The 26415-nt window shown below is 35.4% G+C and overlaps 4 protein-coding genes across 6 annotated transcripts; 2 read left to right on the top strand and 2 right to left on the bottom strand.

Moving 5' to 3' along the window:
- Window positions 1-203: 203 nt before the first annotated feature.
- LOC108343468 (serine/threonine-protein kinase STY17) lies at window positions 204-5637 on the top strand. Of its 3 annotated transcripts, XM_017581781.2 has the most exons (14): window positions 204-242; window positions 355-642; window positions 762-1176; window positions 1253-1919; window positions 2206-2246; window positions 2438-2506; window positions 2897-2997; window positions 3121-3199; window positions 3486-3584; window positions 3711-3779; window positions 3862-3911; window positions 4037-4118; window positions 4484-4578; window positions 5007-5637. In XM_017581781.2, exons 2-14 carry the CDS (start codon window positions 380-382, stop codon window positions 5128-5130), a joined length of 2154 nt encoding a protein of 717 aa, XP_017437270.1. In that variant the 5' UTR covers window positions 204-242; window positions 355-379; the 3' UTR covers window positions 5131-5637. The 3 variants fall into 3 exon arrangements, 2 of the variants coding, with proteins under 2 accessions (XP_017437270.1, XP_017437269.1); XM_017581780.2 differs by lacking the exon at window positions 204-242 and having other exon boundaries at window positions 253-642; XR_008249976.1 differs by lacking the exons at window positions 204-242; window positions 4037-4118; window positions 4484-4578; window positions 5007-5637 and having other exon boundaries at window positions 252-642; window positions 3431-3584.
- Window positions 5638-6577: 940 nt separating this feature from the next.
- LOC108341100 (uncharacterized) lies at window positions 6578-15073 on the bottom strand. Its single transcript, XM_017578731.2, has 3 exons — window positions 14787-15073; window positions 7259-7325; window positions 6578-7175 (listed from the first exon to the last, which is right to left on the bottom strand). Exons 1-3 carry the CDS (start codon window positions 14969-14971, stop codon window positions 7095-7097), a joined length of 333 nt encoding a protein of 110 aa, XP_017434220.1. The 5' UTR covers window positions 14972-15073; the 3' UTR covers window positions 6578-7094.
- Window positions 15074-17341: 2268 nt separating this feature from the next.
- LOC108342355 (glycine-rich cell wall structural protein 1) lies at window positions 17342-18564 on the top strand. Its single transcript, XM_017580115.2, has one exon. The coding sequence runs from the start codon at window positions 17390-17392 to the stop codon at window positions 18371-18373; it is 984 nt and encodes a 327-aa protein (XP_017435604.1). The 5' UTR covers window positions 17342-17389; the 3' UTR covers window positions 18374-18564.
- Window positions 18565-20831: 2267 nt separating this feature from the next.
- Window positions 20832-22466, bottom strand: LOC108341576 (probable pectinesterase 67). The gene is made up of 5 exons (XM_017579244.2): window positions 22058-22466; window positions 21770-21929; window positions 21454-21660; window positions 21117-21364; window positions 20832-21015 (listed from the first exon to the last, which is right to left on the bottom strand). The coding sequence occupies exons 1-5, from the start codon at window positions 22327-22329 to the stop codon at window positions 20862-20864; spliced, it is 1041 nt and encodes a 346-aa protein (XP_017434733.1). The 5' UTR covers window positions 22330-22466; the 3' UTR covers window positions 20832-20861.
- Window positions 22467-26415: the final 3949 nt, after the last annotated feature.

The raw sequence follows: 26415 nt of genomic DNA on the forward strand, positions 1-26415 counted from the left end.
TTTTAGAATAAAAAATGATTAACATTATTTAATTTGTATATTAAAGAGAAGTGAGTTGAATATCACCTAAGAATTTTGAATAATATGATATGGTATGTAATAAATTATTGTTAATATTTAATAGTTTAATTTTTGTAGTAGATTTGAAGAGATTAATTGGAAATAGTGGTCCTTGATCATGATGATTTTTTTTGCCTAACGTAAGAGAAAGAAGCGAAAACAGCAACAGATAAAAAGAAGAGGTTGTTGTTTTTTGTCTGTTGACTCTAGATAGTTGCAAACCGCTTGTTTATGTGTTCTTCTTCTTTCTTAAACCCTGAATGTGAAGTTTATCAAGCCTCAATCTTTTTGTAGCATTCCCAGAATAAGAATTGCTGAAATGGGAACCCCAGAAGAAGAAGATGAAGAAAAGCTTCTCAGAAAGATAGAACGGCTAGAAGCGGGTCACGCACACCTCAAGCAAGAAATGTCCAATTTCCAGCTCCTCCAAAACCACAGGTCTCATTCCAGGTTTGGTGCTGCTACGTCTAACCAACCCTCTTCTTCTTCTCTGCATCAAAATGGAAACAAGTATCTCAATATCTTGCAGTCAATGGGCCACTCTGTTCATGTTTTGGATCTTCAATGTCGCGTCATGTACTGGTGAGTGCTTATTTTTATACCTCGTCAACTGTGGTCATGTGGGGTGTTTGTTTTTGCTGCATATCTGAAGTAAAAGTTGTTTTTTTTTGTGGGGTTGTGTGATGATCATCATCTTGCAGGAACCCTAGTGCTGAGAATCTGTATGGTTATGCAGCAGAAGAGGTTCTTGGGCGGGATGGGATTGAGATGCTTGTGGATCCCAGGGATTTTGGTTTGGCCAATGATGTGTTCAACCATGTCAAAATGGGAGAGAGTTGGAGAGGGCAGTTCCCTGTTAAGAATAAGAAAGGCGATAGGTTCTATGCTGTGTCAACCAATACACCTTTCTATGATGAAGATGGAAGCTTGGTTGGGGTTATTTGTGTCTCCTGTGATTCACGGCCCTTTCTTGAATCCAGAATTCCCTTTCTAGGAGCAGAGAGTGCAGAACCTGTATCGAGTTCCAATGGTCGTAGGAGTAGCATTTCAGATAAACTTGGCCTTGACTCTCAGCAGCCACTTCAAGTTGCTCTGGCTTCGAAAATTTCAAATTTGGTTAGTTTTTTGCCTTTTGTGTTTCTGTCTTTGTGTATAGTTTAGCATGTCTTGATGTTTCTAACTGGAAAATCAGGCTTCAAAGGTGAGTAACAAAGTTAAGTCTAGAATGAGGACAGGAGAATTTAGTGTCAATCGTGAAGGTGGGAGCGGAGAAAGTCGTCATTCTGAGCATAGTTTGTCGGACTCTGCTGTTTCTGACCAGAGAGAAGATGGTAATTCCAGTGGAGCTAGCACTCCCAGAGGAGATGTGCTAAAATCTCCTTTTGGTTTATTTTCTCATGCTGAAGAGAAATCCCAAGGGAAAACCATGAGGGACTCCAATGATCAGAGTGAAGGAAAACCTATTCACAAGATCATAACTTCTAAGGCTGAAACATGGATCCAAAAGAAAACATTGTCATGGCCTTGGAAGGCAAACGATCAGGAAGGATCTGAGGCAAGGAATGTTCAAGCTGCTTCACCTTGGTTGCAGGCTGACCAAGAGAATGAGTTGATTAATCAGAAGAATCTGTCTTCTGGGTTGAAGCCAGAAAGCCAAGCAGGCGAAAGCAATGGACCTGTTAATAATGAGGCTTCAGGATCCTGGTCCTCGTTTGTTAATGTTAACAGCACAAGTAGTACCAGCAGCTGCGGGAGTGGTAGTAGTTCTGCACCCAATAATAAAGTGGATGTTGACTCCGATTGCTTGGATTATGAAATTTTGTGGGAGGACTTGACAGTTGGAGAACAAATTGGGCAAGGTACTCATGTTTTTTTACTAAAGCGGCATGCTTGAGAGAATAAGCTTTTCTCTATTGACAATATCCATGCATCAATCGAAATACATGCATTTGTTAGTAATGCTGATATATCTATCTAAATACAGAATTTCTACTTTTGAAATTTGTTTGCTTCTTTATTAGGCCCCTCACCTTAATTTAATGCTCTTGTGAAACCAAAAATATATAGTGATCAGTAGTTATTGTCCATTGGCATGCTAAATCAGCTTGAGTGTTTTCTATTTACCTTTCTGTTGTTGGTTTGCAGGTTCTTGTGGAACTGTTTATCATGCTCTGTGGTATGGATCGGTATGCTCTTTTCTCTTCCTGTAATTTCTGTTTTAAATTTCATCTTGTTTAACATGTTTAAGTTATTTGTATGCATTACACTATTGGTCATGTTGCAATTCAAATTACTGTCGTTTAAAGTCCTTTTTAAAGTGTTCAATTGAAATTTAGTTTGTGCATCATCAGACAAAAATATATTCATGTTTCTGCAGGATGTTGCTGTCAAGGTTTTCTCAAAGCAAGAATATTCAGATGATTTGGTACTGTCCTTCAGACAAGAGGTAATGTCTAGAAGTCTAATTTACTTGTTACGTTAGGAAATGAAAAATGAGCTAAAGTTTATCCATATGATGAAGTCAGCTTGTGTATAAAGAATGCTATGGTGACCCATACGTAGGAGAGAAAATTTGATTAGACCATAATAGACTATCTTCTGTTGATTTTACCTTAACGAATTTTACACAATGAGATCATCTTTATTAGATTTGGAAAACCTGATACGAGACTTGGCTGATTTGAATCGCTTGAGGAATAACCCCTTAACTATGCAGATTGATAACACTTTCATTTCAATCAAATTAATTATAAAATTCCTTACTTCCAGTGACTAATTGAACGTCCCTTAAAATAATGTTGTATGCCATTGATTTAACAATGTATTCTGTAATCAGGTTTCTGTCATGAAAAGACTTCGCCATCCAAATATTATTCTATTTATGGGGGCTGTGACTTCACCTCAACATTTATGCATCGTGACAGAGTTTCTCCCACGGTTTGTCTTGTGCTCTATTTCTGATTTACTCAGTATCATGAGCATTCTGATTCAATTTGTTGTGTCACATAATGTTGTTTTGTGCTGATAATTGTTGCATCCATTTATGTTTTATCTATTCAGGGGAAGCTTATTTCGTTTGCTTCAGAGAAACACATCCAAACTAGAGCGGAGACGGAGAGTTCATATGGCCGTGGATATTGTGAGTACTTAAAAGCAGTATTATATTCAACATCTCTTCCTGTATCGATGTATCTTATTTGCTTTAAGTATTTACATTTTATTCTTGTGATGTTGATGTTTGGTGAGGAATAGCAGCATGTTCATTTTTGTTTCCCTATTTTCCCTTTTCAATATTATTAATCATTTCAGACATCTATTCTTGGGAGCAATACTAGTAGATTTTGACATCAACTTCAATTTGTTATCCTAGAAAGGATCTCTATCACTTGGATTGAAGCAATGGTGTATGCTTACTCTTTCTATAGGCACGAGGTGTAAATTATCTTCATCATTGCAACCCCCCGATCATCCATCGAGATTTGAAGTCTTCAAATATTCTAGTTGATAAGAATTGGACTGTGAAGGTTTCGTTACTTATTCTTTTACTTTCCTTATGATTGGTTCTATTCATTCAGTTGAGGGCTTAAGGAATTACGGCTTGTTTTTGTTCTTACTTAGCCAGGCTATCCTAATTTTTGTTGGCAAAACAGGTTGGTGATTTTGGGCTTTCCCGTCTTAAACATGAAACATATCTCACTACTAAGACAGGGAAAGGCACGGTAAGCTTTCATTTGTAGTTTAAGGTTTAGGGTTTAGTGTCGAAAGCGTTTCTGATTCTCCACTTTGCATTCTGCTTTGTAGCCTCAATGGATGGCACCAGAAGTTCTTCGTAATGAACTGTCTGATGAGAAGTAAGTGTGCTTTACGCTCTCTGTGACTCTCTCTTTTTATCTTCCTCCCTCCCTCTCCCCTTCTCTCATATTCTTACTATAATCCCACTTCGAATTTTTTTTTTGCTGCTTCATGGGACCATTAGGTCTGATGTTTACAGCTTTGGGGTGATATTGTGGGAACTCACAACTGAAAAGATTCCTTGGGATACTCTCAACCCAATGCAGGTATAGTTTTAATGTGTACATGAACCATGAAAGTTTATGAAAGTTAACAGATATAAAAAATGATGTGATAGTTAAAAACTGCTATTTTCTCAGTTGAAATATTTAATATTGTTATGTTTGTTATTCAACTAAATGTAGTGCTTGTTGATAAACCATTTTACCATAGTATTCGAATTAGGTTTTTGAACTTTGAATTTATTTATGTCGACACTAATCTAGTTTTTAATTTACAAATAATCTTAGAAGACAAGTGAGTGACAGTCTTTATCATCATCATTTTGTCCAATGCCTGTTATTATGTTTCACTGCCTACTAGTCATGCCCAGTGAGTCCATATATGAACAGTTCCAGTTGGATTCTTGTAGGTTATTGGAGCTGTTGGGTTTATGAACCATCGACTAGAAATTCCAGAAGATGTTGATCCACAGTGGGCTTCTATAATTGAGAGCTGCTGGCACAGGTGTTCATCTTTTCTACTCTGTCATACACTTTTTTAATTTCCTCCCAGTAGCCCTGAATTTCCATGGCAAAATTATTGTCATAATCAGATGCTATTGCACTATTTGAGAAATGGAGATCATTTAGTTGTAGAGAGTGACAATATGCTAAATATTATGTTTAAGTACTGCATAGCAGCATTCTATTTCTCTCATATTCCACTTATTCTTCTTTATTGGCATTTCTGAGACTCTGCCCTGCCCCGTATCTACATAATGGTTACAGGCTGAAAGTCGCCATGAATTCTGAAAAACATTTTACTCACTTCACTTGTTAGAGTTTTCATATTAGACATTAGTGATTAGCAGTTATGATTCGTTGTGTTTTTGAAGCAAAGTGTGGTGCAATTGCCAACTCATGCTGACTTTTTAGTTTGTTCATTAACACCAGTGATCCAGCTTGCCGACCAACATTCCAGGAACTGGTGGAAAGACTTAGAGAACTGCAGAGACAGTATGCAATTCAATTCCAGGCAGCTCGATCTGCCGAGGAAGGAACTCAAGGAGTTCTCTAGCAAATAGCCACAATCTTTGAGCTTCTTTCTTCTTTATCTCTACAAGCTGGTGCATAAGGACCTTTTGGCATATATAATGCAGAGCATTCATGATGAGTAAACCTGTTGGTACAAATACCTGGTTTTGGAGTCTGGCAGCGTTGTTGGTTCATCAGTTTTTGTCCAGTTATCATCATACAAGTAGGAAAATGATTACCAAACTATTTTTAGTCATTTGATATTTCCTTGATGGCACCTTAGAAGTTCTTAAACTTGCTAGTAATTCTTTATATGCTTGAAGTATTGTGGATAGGTTTGTATTTTATATGGAAAATGTTTGTACCGCATATAGTTGTATAGAAGGTCTGGGAGAAAGAACAATACAAATCAGTGTAGGAAGCAGCAGGGAAATGAGAGAAAATAGTGGAAGAGAGAATTTTAGAAACTATTGTGTATCAGAATTTATTGATTATTGTTGAAGTAGCACTCTCTACGTCGGCTTTGTTTGACCAAAATGGCCACAATAAATATTAGAATCCAATATCAATTTATTCAACATTAGACCCAATTCACTTGATAGATAAACTATATATACTTCATAATGTTTGACTGCAATTTTCATCTTCCAAGAAAACGACCAACTTTGTATTCTTCAAACGTTAGTTTGGCTATTTAGCCACTTTTGTGAACATAAGAAAACATACTGGTCTGACTATACAATACAATTGTATACGAATGTTCAAATCTTAGATTAAAAAGTCACTCATAAGTATACTTTTTTTTAATAGATGAGTTCAATTTCTCATTCACATTGATTTTGTATATCATCCATAGAAATTATACTAAGTATAATTGCTAAGATGACTACAATAAAAACAAATACGGTGAATGATTTATATTTGAATAAAATAATATTAAAATTTATAATTTGAGTTCATTTAAATAAAAAATTTAATCATTCTCCAATTTATTCTGTCCCATGGCTGAGTTTATTTTACGAGTGGAAATGTGACGCGACGAATAAAATCACGTGAAGAGGATAACAAAGGAGACACATCCAACTTTCTAAAGCAATTTATAGGATGTCTCAATCATTTTTGTTTCTTATGCCAACTATCATTACGTATCAATTTTAAACATCAGCAGAAAAACCTAACCTTTGAATTGAAAATTACCTTTACGATGAAAAATAATTAAAAAATTATGCTGCATAAATTCTCAATGTAAGAAAAAATAAATAACTGGCCCCTACCTAATCTGAATCGCTACCATTACTGATGCATCGGCCTTTTGTAAATTTACAACGCCTATTGAATGAATATGGTTTGTAACTTTATTACACAAAGTGGAAAAAAGTGGTTACAAACAAAAAATGGGACGACAATAACTCTGAAGACATTATTATGGCGTATGGACAGTGAAAGGAAAGGTACCATAGAGTGGGGGTGGGGGACCTTGGCATTGTAAGGGGCCAGTAACATAATTTATCGGAATCTTAATGAATAAGCAAAAAGTCACAGAATGTGGGCACTTCCATCCCATCACAGTCCATTTCAAGAAACAATGGCAAAAATCTGAAATGTAACTTTATCAATTTGAATGTAACAAACAAAACAGAAGATGCCATTCGCACAAGCATTACACACCACAATTTCATAAGAGCACATAAAAGCAAGGCTCTTTTTACCATTTGATTTGAACAAATCACATGCTGGGCTTCAAGTTGACAACTATGTGCTTAACGAGCAAGCATGTGTATGAGACACGCGTGGAGATCTTCATGAAGGACTTCTCCATTAGATAATGGCTACTTTTATAGCACAGGAAAGATTAGGGAGAGGAAAGGTACAGTTAATCAACAATAAATTTATGATTTCTCAATGAATTAGGCCAGAATACAGTTGAGATTCAATTTAAATGAAAAACAATATAAGCTGGTGCATAGTAATTTTCTGAAGCATTGACCCTTGTTCATTATCACGTCTCTAGTGAAGCAAGTGCCGAATGGCAGCAACTGCATCACCTTTGTGCTCGCGCAAAGTTCTTTCCGCAACCTTTTTGTCCAACTGATTGAAACAATAATAAAAGTATGTCAATCCATTGGAATAAAAATTTCTAGATGAATTGATGAACTATCTGATGAAGTTACCTCTAGCTCATTAGCAATTATATCAACATCCGCTGCATTTATCTTAACAGCAGCTAATTCTTTCTCCCTGTGATTGGATCAAAAAATATACTACAGTTAAGAGATTGAAGTTATACAGATTATCAATGCAGGATTAGGAAAGAGGGAATGGAGAATTAAACATACAGCTTTTTAGTTTTTTTATCATTATTCAGGCTTAGTCTTTCAGGTATTTGAAAGTATACGTATTCTTCTCTAGCCAATCTTTAAAAGCATCGAAATTCAAAATTATGTTGGTCCTTCTAAATACTGTTAGTTTGTTTGTGACATATTAAGCCACACGTCAACTACCACCTTGTTCTCAAATTGGCATGATAGGCTAGATATGACATGTCAAGTCAGCTAATAAATCTTAGTTTAGGGCACTAATTTTTTATTTCGATGTTTTTAGGGACTGACTAAAAGGTGACATACAACTTCAAAGACCCAAGAGACTATTTCAGCCTATTATTTATTCACATAGCGCGCGTTTAGATTCAAGTAGAATTACTTAAATCACGTTAAAATATCAGCTAATGTGATTTAGATAATTGTTTACATGTTTTGTCTCAGTTAAGGTATTGAGTTTGAGTACAAAGTTTATGTAGGAACAACTTTAAGTACCTTTTGGTTAGATAAAAAAAGTATAGTAAGTTTTATTACTGAATTGTTTTTAGAATAAAATATCTACATATAAATCACTTCATTTTAAAATCAATTTTGTAAACTCACCCAAAAACACACATAAACACATTTCACTCATTTAAATTATCACTTTAGAACTTAACAAACTCTTCCACACTCTATTTCTGTTAGTAATGCAACTTGATCTTTCAATATATGTAAAAGAATAATAGACTTAAGATTGAAACTGTAAAATAATTCTAGAGGGCTTGATTGATCCCTCTCACAATCTTCTATTTATAAGAATAAATTGATACACAAATACATGATAAATAGGGTAATCCTAGACATAATATAATCATGATAAATAGGGTAACCCTTGACACACTATAATGATGATAAAATAGGATAAATATCCTAACACTCCCCCTCAAGCTGGAGCATACAAATTGTATGTACCAAGCTTGGAACAAATAAACTCAATCCGAGGACCCCTTAATGACTTGGTCAATACATCTGCGAGTTGATCGTTTGACCCAATAAACTCAGTACATATTTCTTTGGTCAACAACTTTTCACGAACAAAATGACAATCAATTTCTATATGTTTAGTCCTCTCGTGAAACACTGGATTTGATGCAATGTGGAGAGCAGCTTGATTGTCGCAATACATCTTCATAGTATGGATGTCACAAAATTTAACCTCTTGAAGGAATTGTTTCACCCATATAAGTTCACATGTTAGTGATGCCATTGCCCTATACTCGGCTTCCGCGGTTGATCGAGCTACTACATTCTGTTTCTTACTTTTCCATGAAATAATGTTTCCTCCCAGAAAAACACAATATCCTGTTGTAGACCGTCTATCAATAGGTGAACCTGCCCAATCTGCATCACAATACCCAGAGACATGAATGCTTCCTTTATCTTCATATAACAATCCTTGCCCGGGAGCCTTCTTTACATACCTTAGAATGCGAATGAGAGCATTCCAATGGTCAATACATGGAGCCTGCATGAACTGACTAACCACTCCAACTGCAAAGGATAGATCTGGCCTTGTAATAGTGAGATAAATCAGTTTGCCAACCAGCCTCCTATACCTCTCTGGATCGGAGAATAATTCACCTTCTTCTATCCTTAATTTCTGGTTTGGGTCCATGGGACTGTCTACCGGTCTACAATCAATCATGCTTGTTTCTTGTAATATATCAAGAGCATACTTCCTTTGGGAGATTACAACTCCATCTTTTGATTGCGCTACTTCAATGCCTAAGAAATATTTGAGACTTCCAAGATCCTTGGTTTGAAAATGTCTACACAAGTACTCTTTTAGTTGAGATATTCCAACAGCATCATTTCCTGTAATGACAATATCATCAACATATACTATTAAGTAAACACATTTCCCGAGAGAAGAATGACAATAAAAAACTGAATGGTCTGCTTCACTGCGTTTTAGCCCAAATTTTTGAACAATGGAGCTAAACTTTCCAAACCAAGCACGTGGGGATTGCTTGAGGCCATATAGAGATCGATGCAATTTGCATACCATACCAGACTCCCCCTGAGCAACAAACCCTGGAGGTTGCTCCATATAAACTTCTTCCTCAAGATCACCATGTAGGAAGGCATTCTTGATATCCAATTGATGAAGTGGCCAGTGACGAATGGCTGCCATGGCAAAGAAGAGACGAATAGTAGTCATCTTGGCTACAGGAGAGAAAGTGTCACAATAATCAAGACCATAAACCTGAGTGTAACCTTTTGCAACAAGCCGAGCTTTGAGCCGATCAATTTCACCATCAGGGCCAACTTTAACTGCATACACCCATCGACAACCAACCGCCTTTTTTCCTGGGGGAAGGGGCACCAGCTCCCAAGTATTACTGTGGTCAAGAGCCTGCATTTCTGCAATCATAGCTTGTCGCCATCCAGGATGATCAAGTGCTTCTTTCACATTCTTGGGTATAACAACAGAGGACATTGAGGATAAAAGAGAAAAATAGGAGGGCGACAATCGATGATAGCTTAGAAAATTATAAATGGGATGAGGGTTCCGAGTGGAACGAGTACCTTTTCTGAGGGCAATAGGCCATGCTGAATCATTTGCACCAGGAGGCGTGGGAGGAGGTGACGAGGGAGAAGAATCTGAAGTAGGAGATTCACCATTGTCTTGGGGAGGTGGACTATCCATTGGGGCCCTGTGTGGGATGATCTCAGTATGTGGAGAAACAGGTGTAGAAGGATTGTGATCATGACTGGGAATGACAGAAACAGTGGAGCTATTTGACTCAACCATTGGAATAGGAAGGACCTGCTGGAGGATAGAAACATCCTGAACAGATGGAGAGAAGTAAGGAGTCTGTTCAAAGAATGTGACATTGGCAGACATGTAATACTTCTTAGTTTCAGGAGAGTAACACCGATATCCTTTTTGAAGTCGAGAATAGCCTAAGAAGACACATTTGAGAGCGCGAGCGGAGAGTTTGTCTAGTCCTGGAGACATGTCATGAACAAAACATACACAGCCAAACACTCGGGGAGATGTATGAAAGAGAGGATCATTAGGAAACAAAATGGAGAAAGGGACTTTATTATCAAGAGAGGAGGAGGGCATCCTATTAATAAGATAACATGCAGTTAAGATGGCATCCCCCCAGTGATGGACAGGAATATGGGCACCAAGCAAAAGGGTACGAGCAGTTTCAACCAAGTGTCTATTTTTTCGTTCTGCTATACCATTTTGCTGTGGTGTATGAGGACAAGTAGACTGATGTAAGATACCATGGGAACTCAAGATGGCAGAAAAGGAGGATGAAAAATACTCTTTGGCATTATCACTTCTTAATATTTTGATTACTTGACCAAATTGATTCTTGATTTCATTCAAAAAGGATGTAAAGATAGCTAACAATTCAGAACGATTTTTCATAAGATAAACCCAAGTACATCTTGAATATTCATCAATAAAGGTAACAAAATATCTATAACCAAAGGAGGAGATACGACTAGGTCCCCATATATCAGAATGGATGATGGAAAAACTAGAATTACATATTGATTGAGACCTTTTAGGAAAGGAAGATCTAACATGTTTTCCTAATTGACATGACTCACATTCTAAGGTTTGGAGACCACTAAGTTCAGGACACATCTTTTTTAATTTGGACAAATGAGGATGGCCAAGTCGATCATGTAGCACTTTAGGATTAAGAGCAGCAACACAAGACACCCTTGGACGAGATCCAAAATGGTATAATCCGCCAGCTTCATATCCTTCTCCAATCTGTCTCCCCGAACCACGCTCCTGTATAACAAAAGATTTATGATCAAAGGTTATTGAACAATTTAACATTTTAGTCAACTGGCTTAAGGAAATTAAATTAAAAGGACAATTAGGGACAAAAAGGACTGAGTTGAGATTGAGGGAGGGAGACAAAGAAACATGACCGACTCCTTTGGAAGAAGTTTTAGATCCATTTGCAAGAGTTATGAAATGAGGTTTTTCTCGAAAGGAAATAGATGAGAACAAAGAGGTATTACCAGAAATGTGATCAGAAGCACCTGAGTCAATTACCCATGAATTTTGACATTCCATAGATTGAGAAACGCAGGCTGTTGATGTATTGGGAGATTGAGATGGTTGTGCCAAGCTGTTAGACTTTAACCTTAAATACTCTTGATATTCATCCTCAGAAAACATAGAAGTAGAGGTTTCAGTTTTCAAAGTGGAAGTTTCAGTCTTCGAAATATTGGCGGTTTTGGAAGGGAAACCATGTAAGGAGTAGCAATTCTCTTGAGTATGACCCATCCTTTTACAATATGTGCATTGAGTACGTCCCCGACCTCCTCGTCCTCCTCCTCTAGTGCCACGTCCTCCTCTTCCTCGTGTGGCAACCATGACAGATGGTTCCACTAGTTCATGCGCTTCTTGAGTTTGAGATACCGGGACACGCAGAAGGCGAGTGGTCAATGTTTCCATAGAGGGGACCTCATGACTAGTTAGAAGTTGATCTCTGAGATGATCAAAATCGGGATGTAGGGCACGAAGGATCAACACCATGTAGAATTTGTCTAGTTTCTTTTTTATATCCTCTAATGGATCTACTTCCAAAAACATCCTAAGTTCTTCGACAGCAGATTGGGCTTCAGTCATGAAGGACACCATATCATGGTCTGCCATTTTAAGAGATGCAAGTTTATTCGTAGTGTCATAGAGACGTTGAATATCGTTGGCATAAATGTTTTGGGCTTTCTTCCAAAAGGAGTGACAAGTTTTGAAAGCCCTCAAAGATACAAAAAGTTTGGGTTCCACTGATTGCCATAACAGGGCACACAACTGGAAATCTGCTTGTTTCCACTGATCAGCTTTTTCAGTAGGCACATGGCTTCCATCTCGCTCAAGGTGGTCATAATGCCCTTGGCCAAGGAACCACATTTCAACAGCAGCAGACCATGATAGATAATTTTTTCCATTTAGCTTCTCGGAGGTAATTGATGGACTTCCAGAGAAGGAAAGAGTACTGCCAGACGCCATTTCTGAAGAAGACGAATAGTACTAACGAAGAACAAGAAAACCCTAAGGGTTTAGACGAAGGAAACTTTGACAGTGATGGACGACGGTGGCCGGCAATGGCGGGCGGTGGCCGGCGGTGACGGTGGCCGGACGGTGGCCGGAGACGGTGGCCGGAGACGGTGGCCGGAGACGGTGGCCGGCGACGGCCGACGGTGGCCGACGGTTGACGGTGGCCGGCGGCGGGCAGCGGCGGGCGACAAAGAACTGTGGCGCCGGACAAATATATATTACGAGACAGAAACCAGAGCGGGATCGACCCGCTCTGATACCAACTTAAGATTGAAACTGTAAAATAATTCTAGAGGGCTTGATTGATCCCTCTCACAATCTTCTATTTATAAGAATAAATTGATACACAAATACATGATAAATAGGGTAATCCTAGACATAATATAATCATGATAAATAGGGTAACCCTTGACACACTATAATGATGATAAAATAGGATAAATATCCTAACAAATAGAAAGACATAAAACAGTATAAAGTGCAGGAAAGCTTAGGAAAATGAACATTAGTAAGCAGCTACAAGTATCCATCCATTATAATGCAGATGAAATATAAAACTAGGAACCACATGACTCCTTTAAGATTTCTAACGTTAAAGAGACCATCAGGGTTATTTTGTCACAAATCACAGTGCCATTTGAGGAAGGGGTGGGGACTATACTAACTCTGAAAATTCAAGGGTAAATTTCAACCGTGCACCTGTCTTCACTTTTTATTGGTCATTTGGGATTTGACCTTGCATTAAGGAGGAGAACACCCATACACCATGCTAATAAGTGTTGTCTAATAGTGGCCATAGCATTATGATAACAGAATTTCAGCAGTTTGTCACCAAATATTAACAACATTGTGAGCTTATACTGCAGCCTACGGCTTTTGAGATGCACATCTTGGTGGTCATGGAAAAAAGGCATTGTATTTTTTTCAATAAAAATTAAATGACGAGTCTTGACTGTTCAAAAACCGTTTAGTGTTTTCAACAAAGGGACCTGAATAACCTTCACACACAAGCTAAGTTGAATGACCTCTCCACTTCTATATTATTAAACCAAACAGCGATGAACACTGTATCTAGTGAACAAACCATCAAATTTTGTCATGAAACCTCTCTGTTCCTTTCTGCGCTACTTTGTTTCACTCTATTGTCTTTCCTCTCCACCTCTTTTCCATTTCTCTATTCTATTTGAGTCCTTGTTCTCTATGGCCATCATTGCCTCTTTGTTTAAATATTTGTGTTCACTCGTTTTTTCAATTTTGACTCCAGGGTCCTCACTTTGATATATTGCTTCTCAATTGTATGTTACATGTCAGTAGTTTTAATAAAGGCAACTAATGTTGAGGACCATCAAACTTCAAGGCCAGTAACAATACTGATAAAAGGTGGAAATATTGTCAATCTTTGGAAGAAAACGACCCAAACACTTGTGGGTATTATTTCGATGGAAAAAATGAAAAGCTGACAAATCACCGTGCAAATTTAGTGGATAAGAAGGGAAACATTGTTCAAGTGTCAAATAAGCTCCATATAAGCAACAAAGATGCATACACCTAATGCTTAAGATTTAAGTTGGATGAGGTTTTTAGTTCGTTAGAAAAAAAATCCAAACTTAGCATAGTTAGTAGAATCTTACTATTCATGATTTAAATCCCACAACTTGATACAATTCAATTACCCACATGTTTCTATCATGAGGTCTATCTGAAATGACTTTCTATGTTTCAAGACACAAATGAATCTATATGCAGTTTTGCATCGTCAATACAAATCACACAATCCAGATTTCATTGTTCTTTTTTACTTTTATTCCACAAATTCTGACGGAAAAGTTTGAAAAGTCCTATAAGCTTAAATTGTTAAACGAAACTGGAATTGAAGGAGCAACTTCAGAACTTATTCCATTTGATTAATCCACTAAATTATTCGTCACTCATTTAATGCATCTGACAATTGCAGTTCTACATTTCTCCATACTTCTAAGATAAAAGCTATACACCCCAAATAACTTTGTTTTACAAGACGCATGGTTAAGTTGCTTTATAAGTTTCTACTTCAAAATCATTACATTGAACTCCTTACGTCCTCTACATGATATATTTCAAGTAACAACCTTGGGAACAGTACAACACCATCACTTAGTTTCTACTTTCTACGAATCTGATCCTATGTTACTTATAGTTTAGAGTAAAAACTTAACAATCATAAACCCTAGGCCACATAGTATACATTATAATGCATGAAGTCAAAGCTGGCATCGATTTTAGATGCATAGCAAGCATTGAGAATGAAGATGAGGTGACCTGATGCGCATGGCATTGCGATCAGCTTCAGCAGAAGCAGCGATGGAAGCCATTGCCTCCTGGACGCGAGTAGAGTCCAATTGGCGATCCTCGACACGGTCAGTGAGCTTGTCCAAGGCTTTACTCTGTTGCTGTAAGTCCTTCGAGTCCACCACCATCTCCACTCCCTCCTCTCCACCCTCCATTGTTGCTCCAAACCCTAACACCACCCTTCTCTTCTTCCCTTTGCTCTACTATGCCCTAACCCACCCACTCGGACAAAATTCAAAGTCTCCACAATAGGAACAATGGCGCTGCTCCCTCTTCCCTTATTGTGATCGCCCTAAGACCCATGGGCTTCCAGCTAAGAACCTTTACAATAAGGCCCTTGTTATTCTAACGCCCTTATTTTCCTATTGCACCCCCAAATTGTTTTCTGAAAAGACTAATTTGCCCTCATTTTCACCCTCCTGGATCCCATTAGGTAACCTAATTTTGAAAAAACTCTTTATATCAGTATCCTTCAAAGATAACTTTTATTTTATATGTAAAATAATTTTCTTTTAAATAAGCTTATTGCATTATTTTTCCACCTAAAAAAATTTATGAAGAAACTTATTTTGAACAAATTTCTTGTTAATGTGTTTTATTTTTGTCAAATAATTTGACTAATTATTTGAGGTGAATTTTTTTATTTTTTTTTTGTTGAGTCTTAACCACATTTGTTGTCATCATCGTCATTTCGTATTACATTTGCTACCATTATCTTCGTGTTGCGTCTGCGTCTTCGCTATATCTCTCATCGTTCTCCTAACTTTGTTTGGTTTAGTTTGATATACATTATTTATTCTTTCCTTTGCTTTTATAAATTACAAGTTTTAATGAGGACTCCCAAATTGTCATAAATGTTTTTTAACCATCACTAAAACGTCATTTTTTTTAGCAGCGCTAACCATCTTTTTAATTAACATGTCTTAAAAAAACTAATTACCAAATACCAAGATTCTTATTTAAACACTTACTAGAATTTAGAATTTATATTAAATAAATAAATTACGTCGCAAATAAATTTCTTAATAGTTTTAAAAAATATAAAATTAGATTGTAGATTTACAACAAACTATATAAATTAAGATACAATATTATTTTAGCAATCAATAATTTTAAAAAAATATATTAAACTCCAATACATAAGTAAAAAAAATAGATTAAAAAAAAAATCAAATATACAAAAGAAAATATTAAAAAATTAAAAATTCTCGTTATTCAAATCTTAATTTATTTTGTCCTAGGAAACTAATCCTTGATAGATCTAAGTAGCGACATTGCTTTTTTCATTTTATGTTAGACTTAATTTCCATTATTGAATGCCTTTTAGTTGGTAAGAAATTATAGTGGATAAATTCTACAATTGTTATTGTAATAACAAAAAAACTATTATTTGTCATTAAATATTGACGTAACCTTTTTAAATATACGAATGGTTGACTTTTCAACATATACATACATATATACATATATATATATATATATATATATATATATATATATATATATATATATTAATAGAGGCAACATCATACAAATAAAAAACTAAAAATTATTCTCAAAACCAGTAAACCACATAAAGCTAATTTGACAATATTTTTTCTTATGTTATGATTTTTATAAATTTATCGTATATCTGAGAAAAAACATTATGATAATATATTGACTGATATATCCATGAATGGCTGTAGCAAACTAACCCTTTACTTTATACGTATTTATACAATTGTAACGGAATTATTACAGCTATTGTCTATTTAAACTACATTTTTTTTTGCCGTAAATATACATTAAACTGAATGAATTATTTTCCTATAAAAAAGAAAGAGTCGGCGAATACTTAATGGGCCAGAGTATGAAAAAATGCACCAAACTTGTGAAAATCTCGCCATTACTACCCTTATTGTTGTTAACAGATACAAAGAGATCTTAGTTTAGTTTGGAAAAATTACGAAAAAATTAAACAAAAATAGTAAATTTAATTTGAATTGATTTTTCCACTGGAAAAAGGGTTAATCATCTGCGTTTGCTGCCACTTTTTGAACGAAAGTCAAGGATGAATAAAGAGCCACTAATTTTCATCCATTTTGAGATAAATTTGATATCATATTAGTAACCTCATCGTATAACGTGACCAAGCTGGTGGCACTTGTCCCACCATTGTAAAAGCCATTGTGGAATCTGTGTGAACAGTCAACTGCTACCTAATAAAAAACTATCGGTAACCAGAGAAAAACATATAATGACGCATGGCATTGGTAAGTTTTGCATGATTTAACAACTTATACTTAAACAGTTGAAAATATATTATGATGGAAAATATATTGTATTATTAGGTGGCGAAAAAGGAATGGAATTGAAAATTTTGGTTACAGATTTTCCAAAGGAGTTTGAACTTTTTTGGCAAGTGATGGATGGTAGTACCATGGATAGGAGAGTGAAAGAGAGATCTGAACTACGTCAATTAATGGCACGCACTGTGGCTTCCACTATAAATACTACTTCCTGCTAGCTTTCAAATCGCAAGCCGCACAAACATTTCTAGTTTGAGTTTGTGTGATTGTTCAGAGAGCGATATGGTACGTAAGAGTGTTGGAACACTTACTGTGTTCATTTTGCTAGTCATAGTGATAGCTGAATGTCGAAAAATCAAAGATGATGAATTGCCTGGGGGCTTTGAAGGTGGTGGTTTTGGCGATGGTGAAGGTTTCGGTGGTGTAGTAGGAAGTGCTGGTGGGGGTTATGGAGTCGGTGAAGGTGTGCCTGGTGGTGGCATAGGAGGAGGAGTTGGTGGTGACGGGGCAGATGGTGGTGTTGGTGGAGGTGGTAAAGGAGGACATGCAGTTCCAGGCGGTGGAGCTGGAGGAGGTGCTGGAGGCGGCACAGGAAGTGGATATGGTGGTGTTGGAGGTGGAGTTGGTAATGGCGGTGGCGTTGGAGATGGTACGGGAAGCGGTGTTGGAGGTGGAGTTGATAATGGCGGCGGCGTTGGAGGTGGACACAAAGGTGGAGTTAGAGGTGGTGGAACCGGGGGTGGTGCTGGAGGTGGTAAAGGAGGAGGTGTAGGAGGTGGTGCTGATGGGGGTTTAGGAGGAGGTAGTGGAGCTGGAGGAGGAGCTGGTGGTGTCGGAGGAGGAAGTGGTGGGGTTGGAGGAGGTGTAGGAGGAGGAGATGGTGGTGCTGGTGGGGGCTCAGGCGGCGGTAAAGATAGAGGTGTTGATGGCGGCATTGGAGGAGGAGGAGGTGCTGGTGGGAGCACAGGAGGTGGTGCTGATGGAGGCTTAGGTGGTGTAGGAGGAGGAGGTGATGGTGGTATTGGAGGAGGAGCTGATGGTGGCATTGGAGGAGGAGCTGATGGTGGTATTGGAGGAGGAGCTGATGGCGGCATTGGAGGAGGAGCTGATGGCGGCATTGGAGGAGGAGCTGATGGTGGCATTGGAGGAGGAGCTGATGGTGGCATTGGAGGAGGAGCTGAAGGTGGTGGTGGTTGGGACTTTGGAGGCATTGGAGTTGGTAGTGGTCATGCAGGTAGCGATGGAGAAATTGGTGGTGGATATTAATATACGATATCTTATGCTATCAATCATGCATGGATATGTAGCATGCAGTGAATGATATATAGTAGTATATTAATTAAATAAATTACTGAATCTTGTGAAATGATGCCCACCCATATGTATGGATGCAAATAAATATAAATATTGCTATGAATTAGCGAAAAGAATTGAGTTTATAATTTAAGTTACGCATATATTTAGCCTTATTATTAAATTTGTTTAATCTATATTAATTAGGAGCTAGGAATGGTAGTTTTCTTTCTTGAAAAGTGATTTTGTGACAGTCCATATGAACGACTTAATAACTCACTTTTTAGAAGTATACAGTAATTACAAAATAAATTTCAGTATCTATACAAAAGATAAAGAAAAATATTTTTTATAACATTCACGTCGTGACTTGTGATGGATTGGTTTAAAATATGTTTTTAAAAATAAATTTAATAACATGTAGTTTATTGTTAAAAAAGTTATTATAAAAAATTGTCTAACATATTATAATTGAAAATTAAAATAGCATATGTAAAAATATGTTGTTCTTTTGGCTTACTTTGTGTAGCTATGGTTTTTAATAGATATAGTTGTAAAGTTCTTAAAACTGAATTGAAGAAAGATTCTTGTGTAATTTGTAAGGTATAAATTGTTAGATTCGAGTGTGAAACAGAGAATCAGAAAAACGAGAGAGAAAAACAGAAAGAAATTATCTGAATATTACGGGATTGAAAAATTTACAAAGAAAACCAAGACAAACTACAATATATATTCAATCCATGTAAAAAAACAGAAAGGACGAACGCTAAAGAACGAACGCAAAAGAGGCCGAACGAGACCGAACAGCCAAAAGACCCGAACTTTCATAACCGAACGCTCAGAAAAGAAAGTTTGGCCACAAACGACCAAAAATAAAACCGAACGGTTAACAACAAGAAACCGAACGGTCAAAAGTAAAAGCTGAGTCTAACTAACATAAACTAATAATAAGGAGGGAAGACGTAAGACGATATCGAGTTAAATCTATTGAAAATAAAATTAGAACCATGAATTTTTAATAATTTTTTGACAACCAACTATGTGTCATTATTTTATTGATCTGTATATTTGAAACAGACAAATTGCAAGCTATCACATAGATTATTGTAAAAAAGTTGAAAAAAAAAGTGATTAAAGAGACATTTTTGGTAAAATTAGCATCTTCTTCTATCATCCATCCATTGATTCTTCCTAGTTTATCTTTTAAAAAGTTTCTTTTTAAAACTTAAGTGAAAATTAACAAGGTCAAGGTTAAAGTTAAGAAAAAACTAAACATACTACAAGACATTAATTAATTCTTAAAAACAATATGATTTAAAAATATATATCTAAAATTATATATTTTATTAGATAGTTGTAATTTTATTATATTTGAATCAATACTTTTATATCAATACTTATTATTTATTATTATGTTATTAAATAAAATATATAATATATAGTTTAATACTATAATTTCTTTTATTAATTTTATCAATTTTTTAAAAAGGAAATTTTACAGTATTTAACAAAATAGTAATACATTGTAATAAAATTTCAAACAAAACAGAAAAATAGGTTTTTATAATTATTAAATATTATATATATATATATATATATATATATATATATTGATTATTAAAGAGAAATAAATCATTGGTAGAATTTATATAAATTTAAGTCATATATTAAAAAAAGAAAAAAAAATATAATAAAAAAATTCATAAATTTATTATTCATAAATTTATTATTTTAAACTTTTAAATTGATATGTTATTTAATTTTGATTCATAAACAAATTTTTCGCATAACAAAATTAAATAACTATCTTATATACTTTAAAAATATGTTTAATCCATCAAAGTAAATTAAATATGTATTGTCAGTCAAGATAAATTAAATTATTTAGTTAATCAAGTTTTTATGTTAGTTATACAATTTTTTTATATAAATAAATAATCAAGTTTATTTAAAACTCTTACAAAACTTATGTTATTAAAATATTTGTATATAGTTATTTGACAAATTAAAAACACTTAGATATATAACATATCAAAAGTTAATTGCATTTTTTTTATATAAATTTATAACATATCAAAAATTAACTGTATTTTTTTTATATTCAAAATGAATATTTTTTTAAAGGTACTTGATCTAGTTCACGTTATTTTTATAAATATTTTGGTCTCGTGAATTTTTTTCAATTAATGACTTTATGACTATATAAGTTTTATGACCCAGGTAGGATAAGAGCAAACTATGTAAAGGACCAAATTTAGGTGTCTAATTGAAAATAACTCGTATGCATATGTATATATATACAATATCTATTTTACATTTTTAAAGTTAATTAAATTAATATAATATTTTTTATTAAATTAGTATAATTATTAATTAAAATCTAAAGAAATAATATGAAATTGTTGTATACTAATACATGTATGAAGCGTGTATGAAGAAGCGTTTTGCACAACTAACATGATTACAACCATACTGGCAACCAATTTTTGCCATCAATATAATCAATGGATAAAAAGGGCTCAACTTCTTGCTTAGTTAGCTGCAGCGACCAAGGAGCACGTCCATCCTTCACAGAACCAGGTCCACGGGTATTGTACTCCGCATGCACTATATTTCTGCAGTTTCCATTAATTATACCACAATTAATCAACATTCTAATCAACAAATATATATAATTAAGAACATTAATTAAGCTCAGTTGGAGAATTTGTCTTACTCTGTGCTACCATCATGGCTCCAATTGGTCCACCCCGGAGCGACAATGGTCTTTGACAGATATGTCTCAGCAAAAATCACCCTAGAATAAGAACCCTTCGCCCTTCCTAGGTAAACTAAACCAGTGCCATAAACCCTGCCTTTGATGAAGATATATCCATTCAGCTCATCTGCATTTTCCCTATTATGAGCCGTGATTGAACCTTGCACCTTTAACCTTTTATCATCTATCACGAATATTTCAGGGTTCTGCGCCAAAATCCTTTTATTCAGTGCACCGTTCACTCCATAACCAACGTTAACAAAAGCATGCATGCTACAGACATGTAACCACTTACATAGAAGATTGTTCTCGCACGACCAAATATGAAATCAATTGACCCTTGAATGTAGCAATTAGCATAGTAGTGTCTTCCTCTTTGATCAAACAGAGTGTTATGAGTACTGTAAAATGAACAATGATAAAATGCCACTTTGTCTGCTGCCACATATACTGCCACCGATTGGTTTTGCGAGGTATAAGCAATCCCCGTAGGTGCCTCATTCTGCAGTCAAAGGAATCACTCAACAACTGAAACAACTTTTAAGGATGTTTTCTCATTTCCAACATAGGATTAACTACAAATTTTGATTAAGTATATAACAATAATTGACCTGGAAGCTAATTCCAAAGACAATGACGTCATGTGATTCGGCTCTGAAGGTGGCAGAAGCCACGTTGTCTGTAGAGCTCTGAGACCAAGTTATGGAAGTTCTTCCTCGCCCATTCCCTCTCAGGAATATATAAGGCCTATTATGTATGCGCACCTTTTCTCTTCACATTATCAAAATGAAAACAAAATTAACAAGTTTATATTAACTAAGTTCCTGATATAATAATGTTTTGTTATGGCTAGGTTATTATGTTATAACAAGTGCGAGAAAAGAATATGGAAATTGCACCTGTATAGTCCTTTCCTGACATGAACGATTACCCACTGAGAATTTTCTTCAGGAATGGAATCTATGGCATCTTGGATACTTGTGAAGTCCCCCTGGCCACTGATGTCTACTTTAATGGTACGATTAATTCCCAACTTGTGCGTCAACATAGGAGAGTCAGCGATTATTTTTCCATGATTACCAGCAAGGGCAGAATGTGAGATGCAAGAAATGAGAATGGCCACCATGAATGATGAAAGAAGAAAAGAAGAAGATGAAGGAAAATTAGGCATGTCTTAAGGAAGAGAATGTGAAGTTAGAATTTGGGGTGGTGGCTTTTGTGTGAGGCATGAAGATGGGGAAATGGAAGGCTCTTATAAAGTTCCCACACTCTTTAATTTTGGAGCTAAGTAAGATGTTACGAAGCTAAAATTCAGCGTTTCTAAATGAAAGGACAGAACGGTTTTGAAGATATATTGTCTATATTAGAGGACGTCCTTAAGTTCCTTTAATTTAGTTCCATAAGCCAAGTGGTTAGTTACTTTCGTTTTCACCTCAATAACCTATAATTATTTACTCATACATATTTTTTATTTATGTATTTTTTTTTAAAATGAATGTCTTGAGTATTGAAAGTTGCAATTCAATAACTGTTTCCTTCTATTTTACTATTCTTAATTAGTAAACAAATTATAGACATCTTTCATGTTTCACATTTGTTTGAAGCATCGTACTCATAATTTGTGGCATGTGAAGACGTTTCAAACTTCATCTTGTGTGCTCAGATTGAAGAAATTTTCCTTTTTTAATACAAAACATTAGAAAAATATTTTATTATTCTAATAGTAACTCATTTAAATTAACTGGAACTTCAAATGACTATTGTAACTCCAACATAATAATGTTCTTATTTATTCATCTTAATAACAAAATATCTATTATTTTTTAACTTTATCAATATTATTTATATAGCAAATAATCTAGGACAAAATATTTAACATTTTTGTTCTATATAAAATTGTTTTACATAAAATTAATTATTGATCTCTTGGTAGAATTATTAGTTCATTATAATAATTTTTTAATAAAAGAAAAAGTTATGTTTGTTTACTCTTTTATAATCAATTAAAATAGGAATAGAGGCATACCTGCTTGTGAAGAAGAATGATATTCATCCTTATAAAAATATTTTTTTTTCACCAGAACTAATTAATTTCTTAGATTGCTTACAATTTCTCCTTCAATTCAACTGTAAACACCATTACTGAATTAATACTCGGTTGCTTGGCTTACTGGATTAGATACAATAATTGGTTGCTTAAATAACTAAAAATTTAAAGGTAGGGTTGAAAATGAAAAAGAAAATATAATATAAAACTAGAGTTAATTATTAGTTTTTATCAATTGTTCTTAGGTATCATAAATGAATAAGAAAGTTAAAATTGGAAAGCAATCGTTAGTGCATCAGTGTAGCATTATCCATGCAATAAAAAAGAAACCTTTTATTATATATATTAAACCTGTCAAATCGATCAACACAAAAGGCTACACTATACAATCAGGGGAAATGGCACCGGTTATTTTTGTCTATAGGCAGCGGTTTTTGAACCGAGGCATATTCAGACGAGGTAAAAAGTCTAATACTTTTGGTCTCGGTTCTGAACCGAGGCATAAAAAGAGAGGATTTGGCCTCGGTTCAGCCATAACCGAAGCAGTAAAGTTTTTGGTTTTTTTATTTTTTTTTTTCGTAGGACTTTATGCCTCGGTTGCCTTTAACCGAGGCAGTAAGTCCCAGTCTACTGCCTCGGTTGTAGCCTTAACCGAGACAGTAGACTCTTTTTTTTTTGTTCTCATCCGCAACACATTCTGCTTCGGGTTTGACCATAACCGAGGCCGTAAGTGGTCTTTCGACTTCGGTTTTGACCTGAACCGAGGCATATAAGTACGTTTTTTTTTAAATGATTTCTGTTTTTGCAACATTCCCAACCACAGAAGTAGACCTGCATATATTTTTATAACCAGAATAGTCCAGAATAATGCAGAAACGTATATTTTAAATTAAAATTATATTAAAACATAAATATATTGAATGGAATCATAAATCAACTTCTTAGAAACATAAATCAATCCAATGTAATCATAAGTCAAGTTTCAAGCATAAATCAATGCAATGTACATGTTAAACTTATAATAATGTAGAAAAACATAAAACAACTTAGAAACATAAACTTATAACTTACTATATCCTAATATCTACTACATACTATTATATAAATGAATTACATATTTAGCAAGTGTTTTCCTCACAAGTTGAATTGACTTCTCTGGAATTGGAGCAGTCCTATTAAATCTCTGCATAAAACACAATGATTTCAATTAGTGTATATGAAATCCAAATATAGAGAAAATAAAATTCAAACCTAAATATTATTGTTTCCCATCCAATGGTGTAATGTGCACGAATGATGGTCATCATCCAAAACATAACGTAGTAACCACATTCATATGACCCCATTTGTCTATTACACTACAATATATCATCATAATTATAAAATGTTAAGTAACATCATTTGGATGGAACCAAATGTAACAAAGTATGGACTAAAATATCAAACCTTAAGGGCAACCCATGCAAGCTTTTTAGCTGTAGCAGTAGATCTCCCAGATAACATCATATGTGTTGTAAGGGAACTATTAAAAAAAAAATCCTTTAGCATACATTTATATAACAAAAAATTCCACACATTGAGATTCTTACCAATCTACTACATGTCTAAGAGGGCTGGGAGGAGACTTCTGCAATGAACAAAACCAGACAGCAGTGTTCTCCAGTATGGAGATCACAAGTAGCTGCCAATGACACCTGAAATTGGTAATAACTTATGAATCATATACCAAAATTAATAAATGAATGTGTTGAAGTTAACAAACTTCACTTACCCATGTATATAAGGGAGAAAATATATCTCCTTCCCCATTCCAAAGCAGGTGGTGATGTATGTCTGGATATCATCAAATTTATTTTTTTCATGAGTCATAGAGGGGTCAATGAACCCATATACATCGTTGAACCCCTTCTTGTTACTAACATCAAACATATACCTAAAAATGAAGAAATAATCTGATATAAGTAAGTTGATAAAATAGAATTATATATAAAAGTTTTCATAAACTTACATCATCCACATCTGAATAAGTGTAATATTAATTTCTTCTCTACCCGACGCAAGCTCCCTAACATCTTGATGATGCAAGTACAATGGGATCTGAGCTTATCTTCCAAATGTAGTAGAATCCTAGTGTACATTCATCGGCACATCTGAAATGATTTTAGCAAGCTCGTCTAACGCACCAAGAGGGTCATCCTTAGATAAATGAGTCTTCTTCGGTGGAGGACTTCCCTCTTGACCTATCTGCTGTTAAATGCAAAAATGGTTATGTTATAACGTCAATTAGAAGTAAATATTAAAATTGAAAAGTATATAGTACGAGTGTTTACCGGGGGATTAGATACATCACCAACCAAATGTCTAGGCCAGGCGACAAAGGACTTAAATGCTTCTTCCACAGTGAAGAACTCATCTGTAGGCACAGGAAGAACGACATCCGCTATGACAACTTCATCCACCGTGACCTTGACCTCATCTTCTGCAAGCTGTACACCATGCACTACAGTGGCTGTCTCATAAACTGTACCACGAGCCACTAGCATGGTCCTAGTATCAGAGAGAATATATAACTGACATGGACGAGTGTCATCCATGTCGTCCCCTGGGGCACCGGCAGCTGAGCAACTTCCTTTACCGCTTCTACCTGTCAAATTAAATGTTAGGTTATGCAACAAGTAAATTAGTAACCAAAAATAAATAAGTTTACCTGTAGGGGGCACAACATGTTCCGCTACAGGAGATGGCGGAGGACGATTGCCATAATCCTCATAATGCTGCTGGAACTGGCGCGCAACCATTTCAGCAACTTCATCATACAACTATGCGCGAACCTTCTTTGTGATCTCCTGCGTCATCTCTTTTCTTATGTCCTCCTTCATCTTTTCGTAAGAATATGAACGCGAGGAAGACCCAAAAAATTGTCGTATGCCTATGCCAGTCCTAGCATACGTATTTCCATCTGGTAGCATTTCATTCAACAACGACAACAATTCTGTAAAACTCTTATCACTCCATCCATTGCTCGCCTTTAAATTCATGAGCCTTAACACCGCTGACAACCGTGTGAACTTAGTTGAACCTGCATACAGAGGAGTCTCCGCATCAGTGGACATCGTTTCATACACATGCGCTTGGGCAAAAGCTTCTACGCCAACATCGCGGATCATGTCCTCTAAGTTGTCTTCTTCAGCTTGATCTTCCATATCCATT

The sequence above is a fragment of the Vigna angularis genome, chromosome 6, assembly GCF_016808095.1.
Source record: "Vigna angularis cultivar LongXiaoDou No.4 chromosome 6, ASM1680809v1, whole genome shotgun sequence".
In the NCBI taxonomy this organism is placed as follows: Eukaryota; Viridiplantae; Streptophyta; class Magnoliopsida; order Fabales; family Fabaceae; genus Vigna; species Vigna angularis.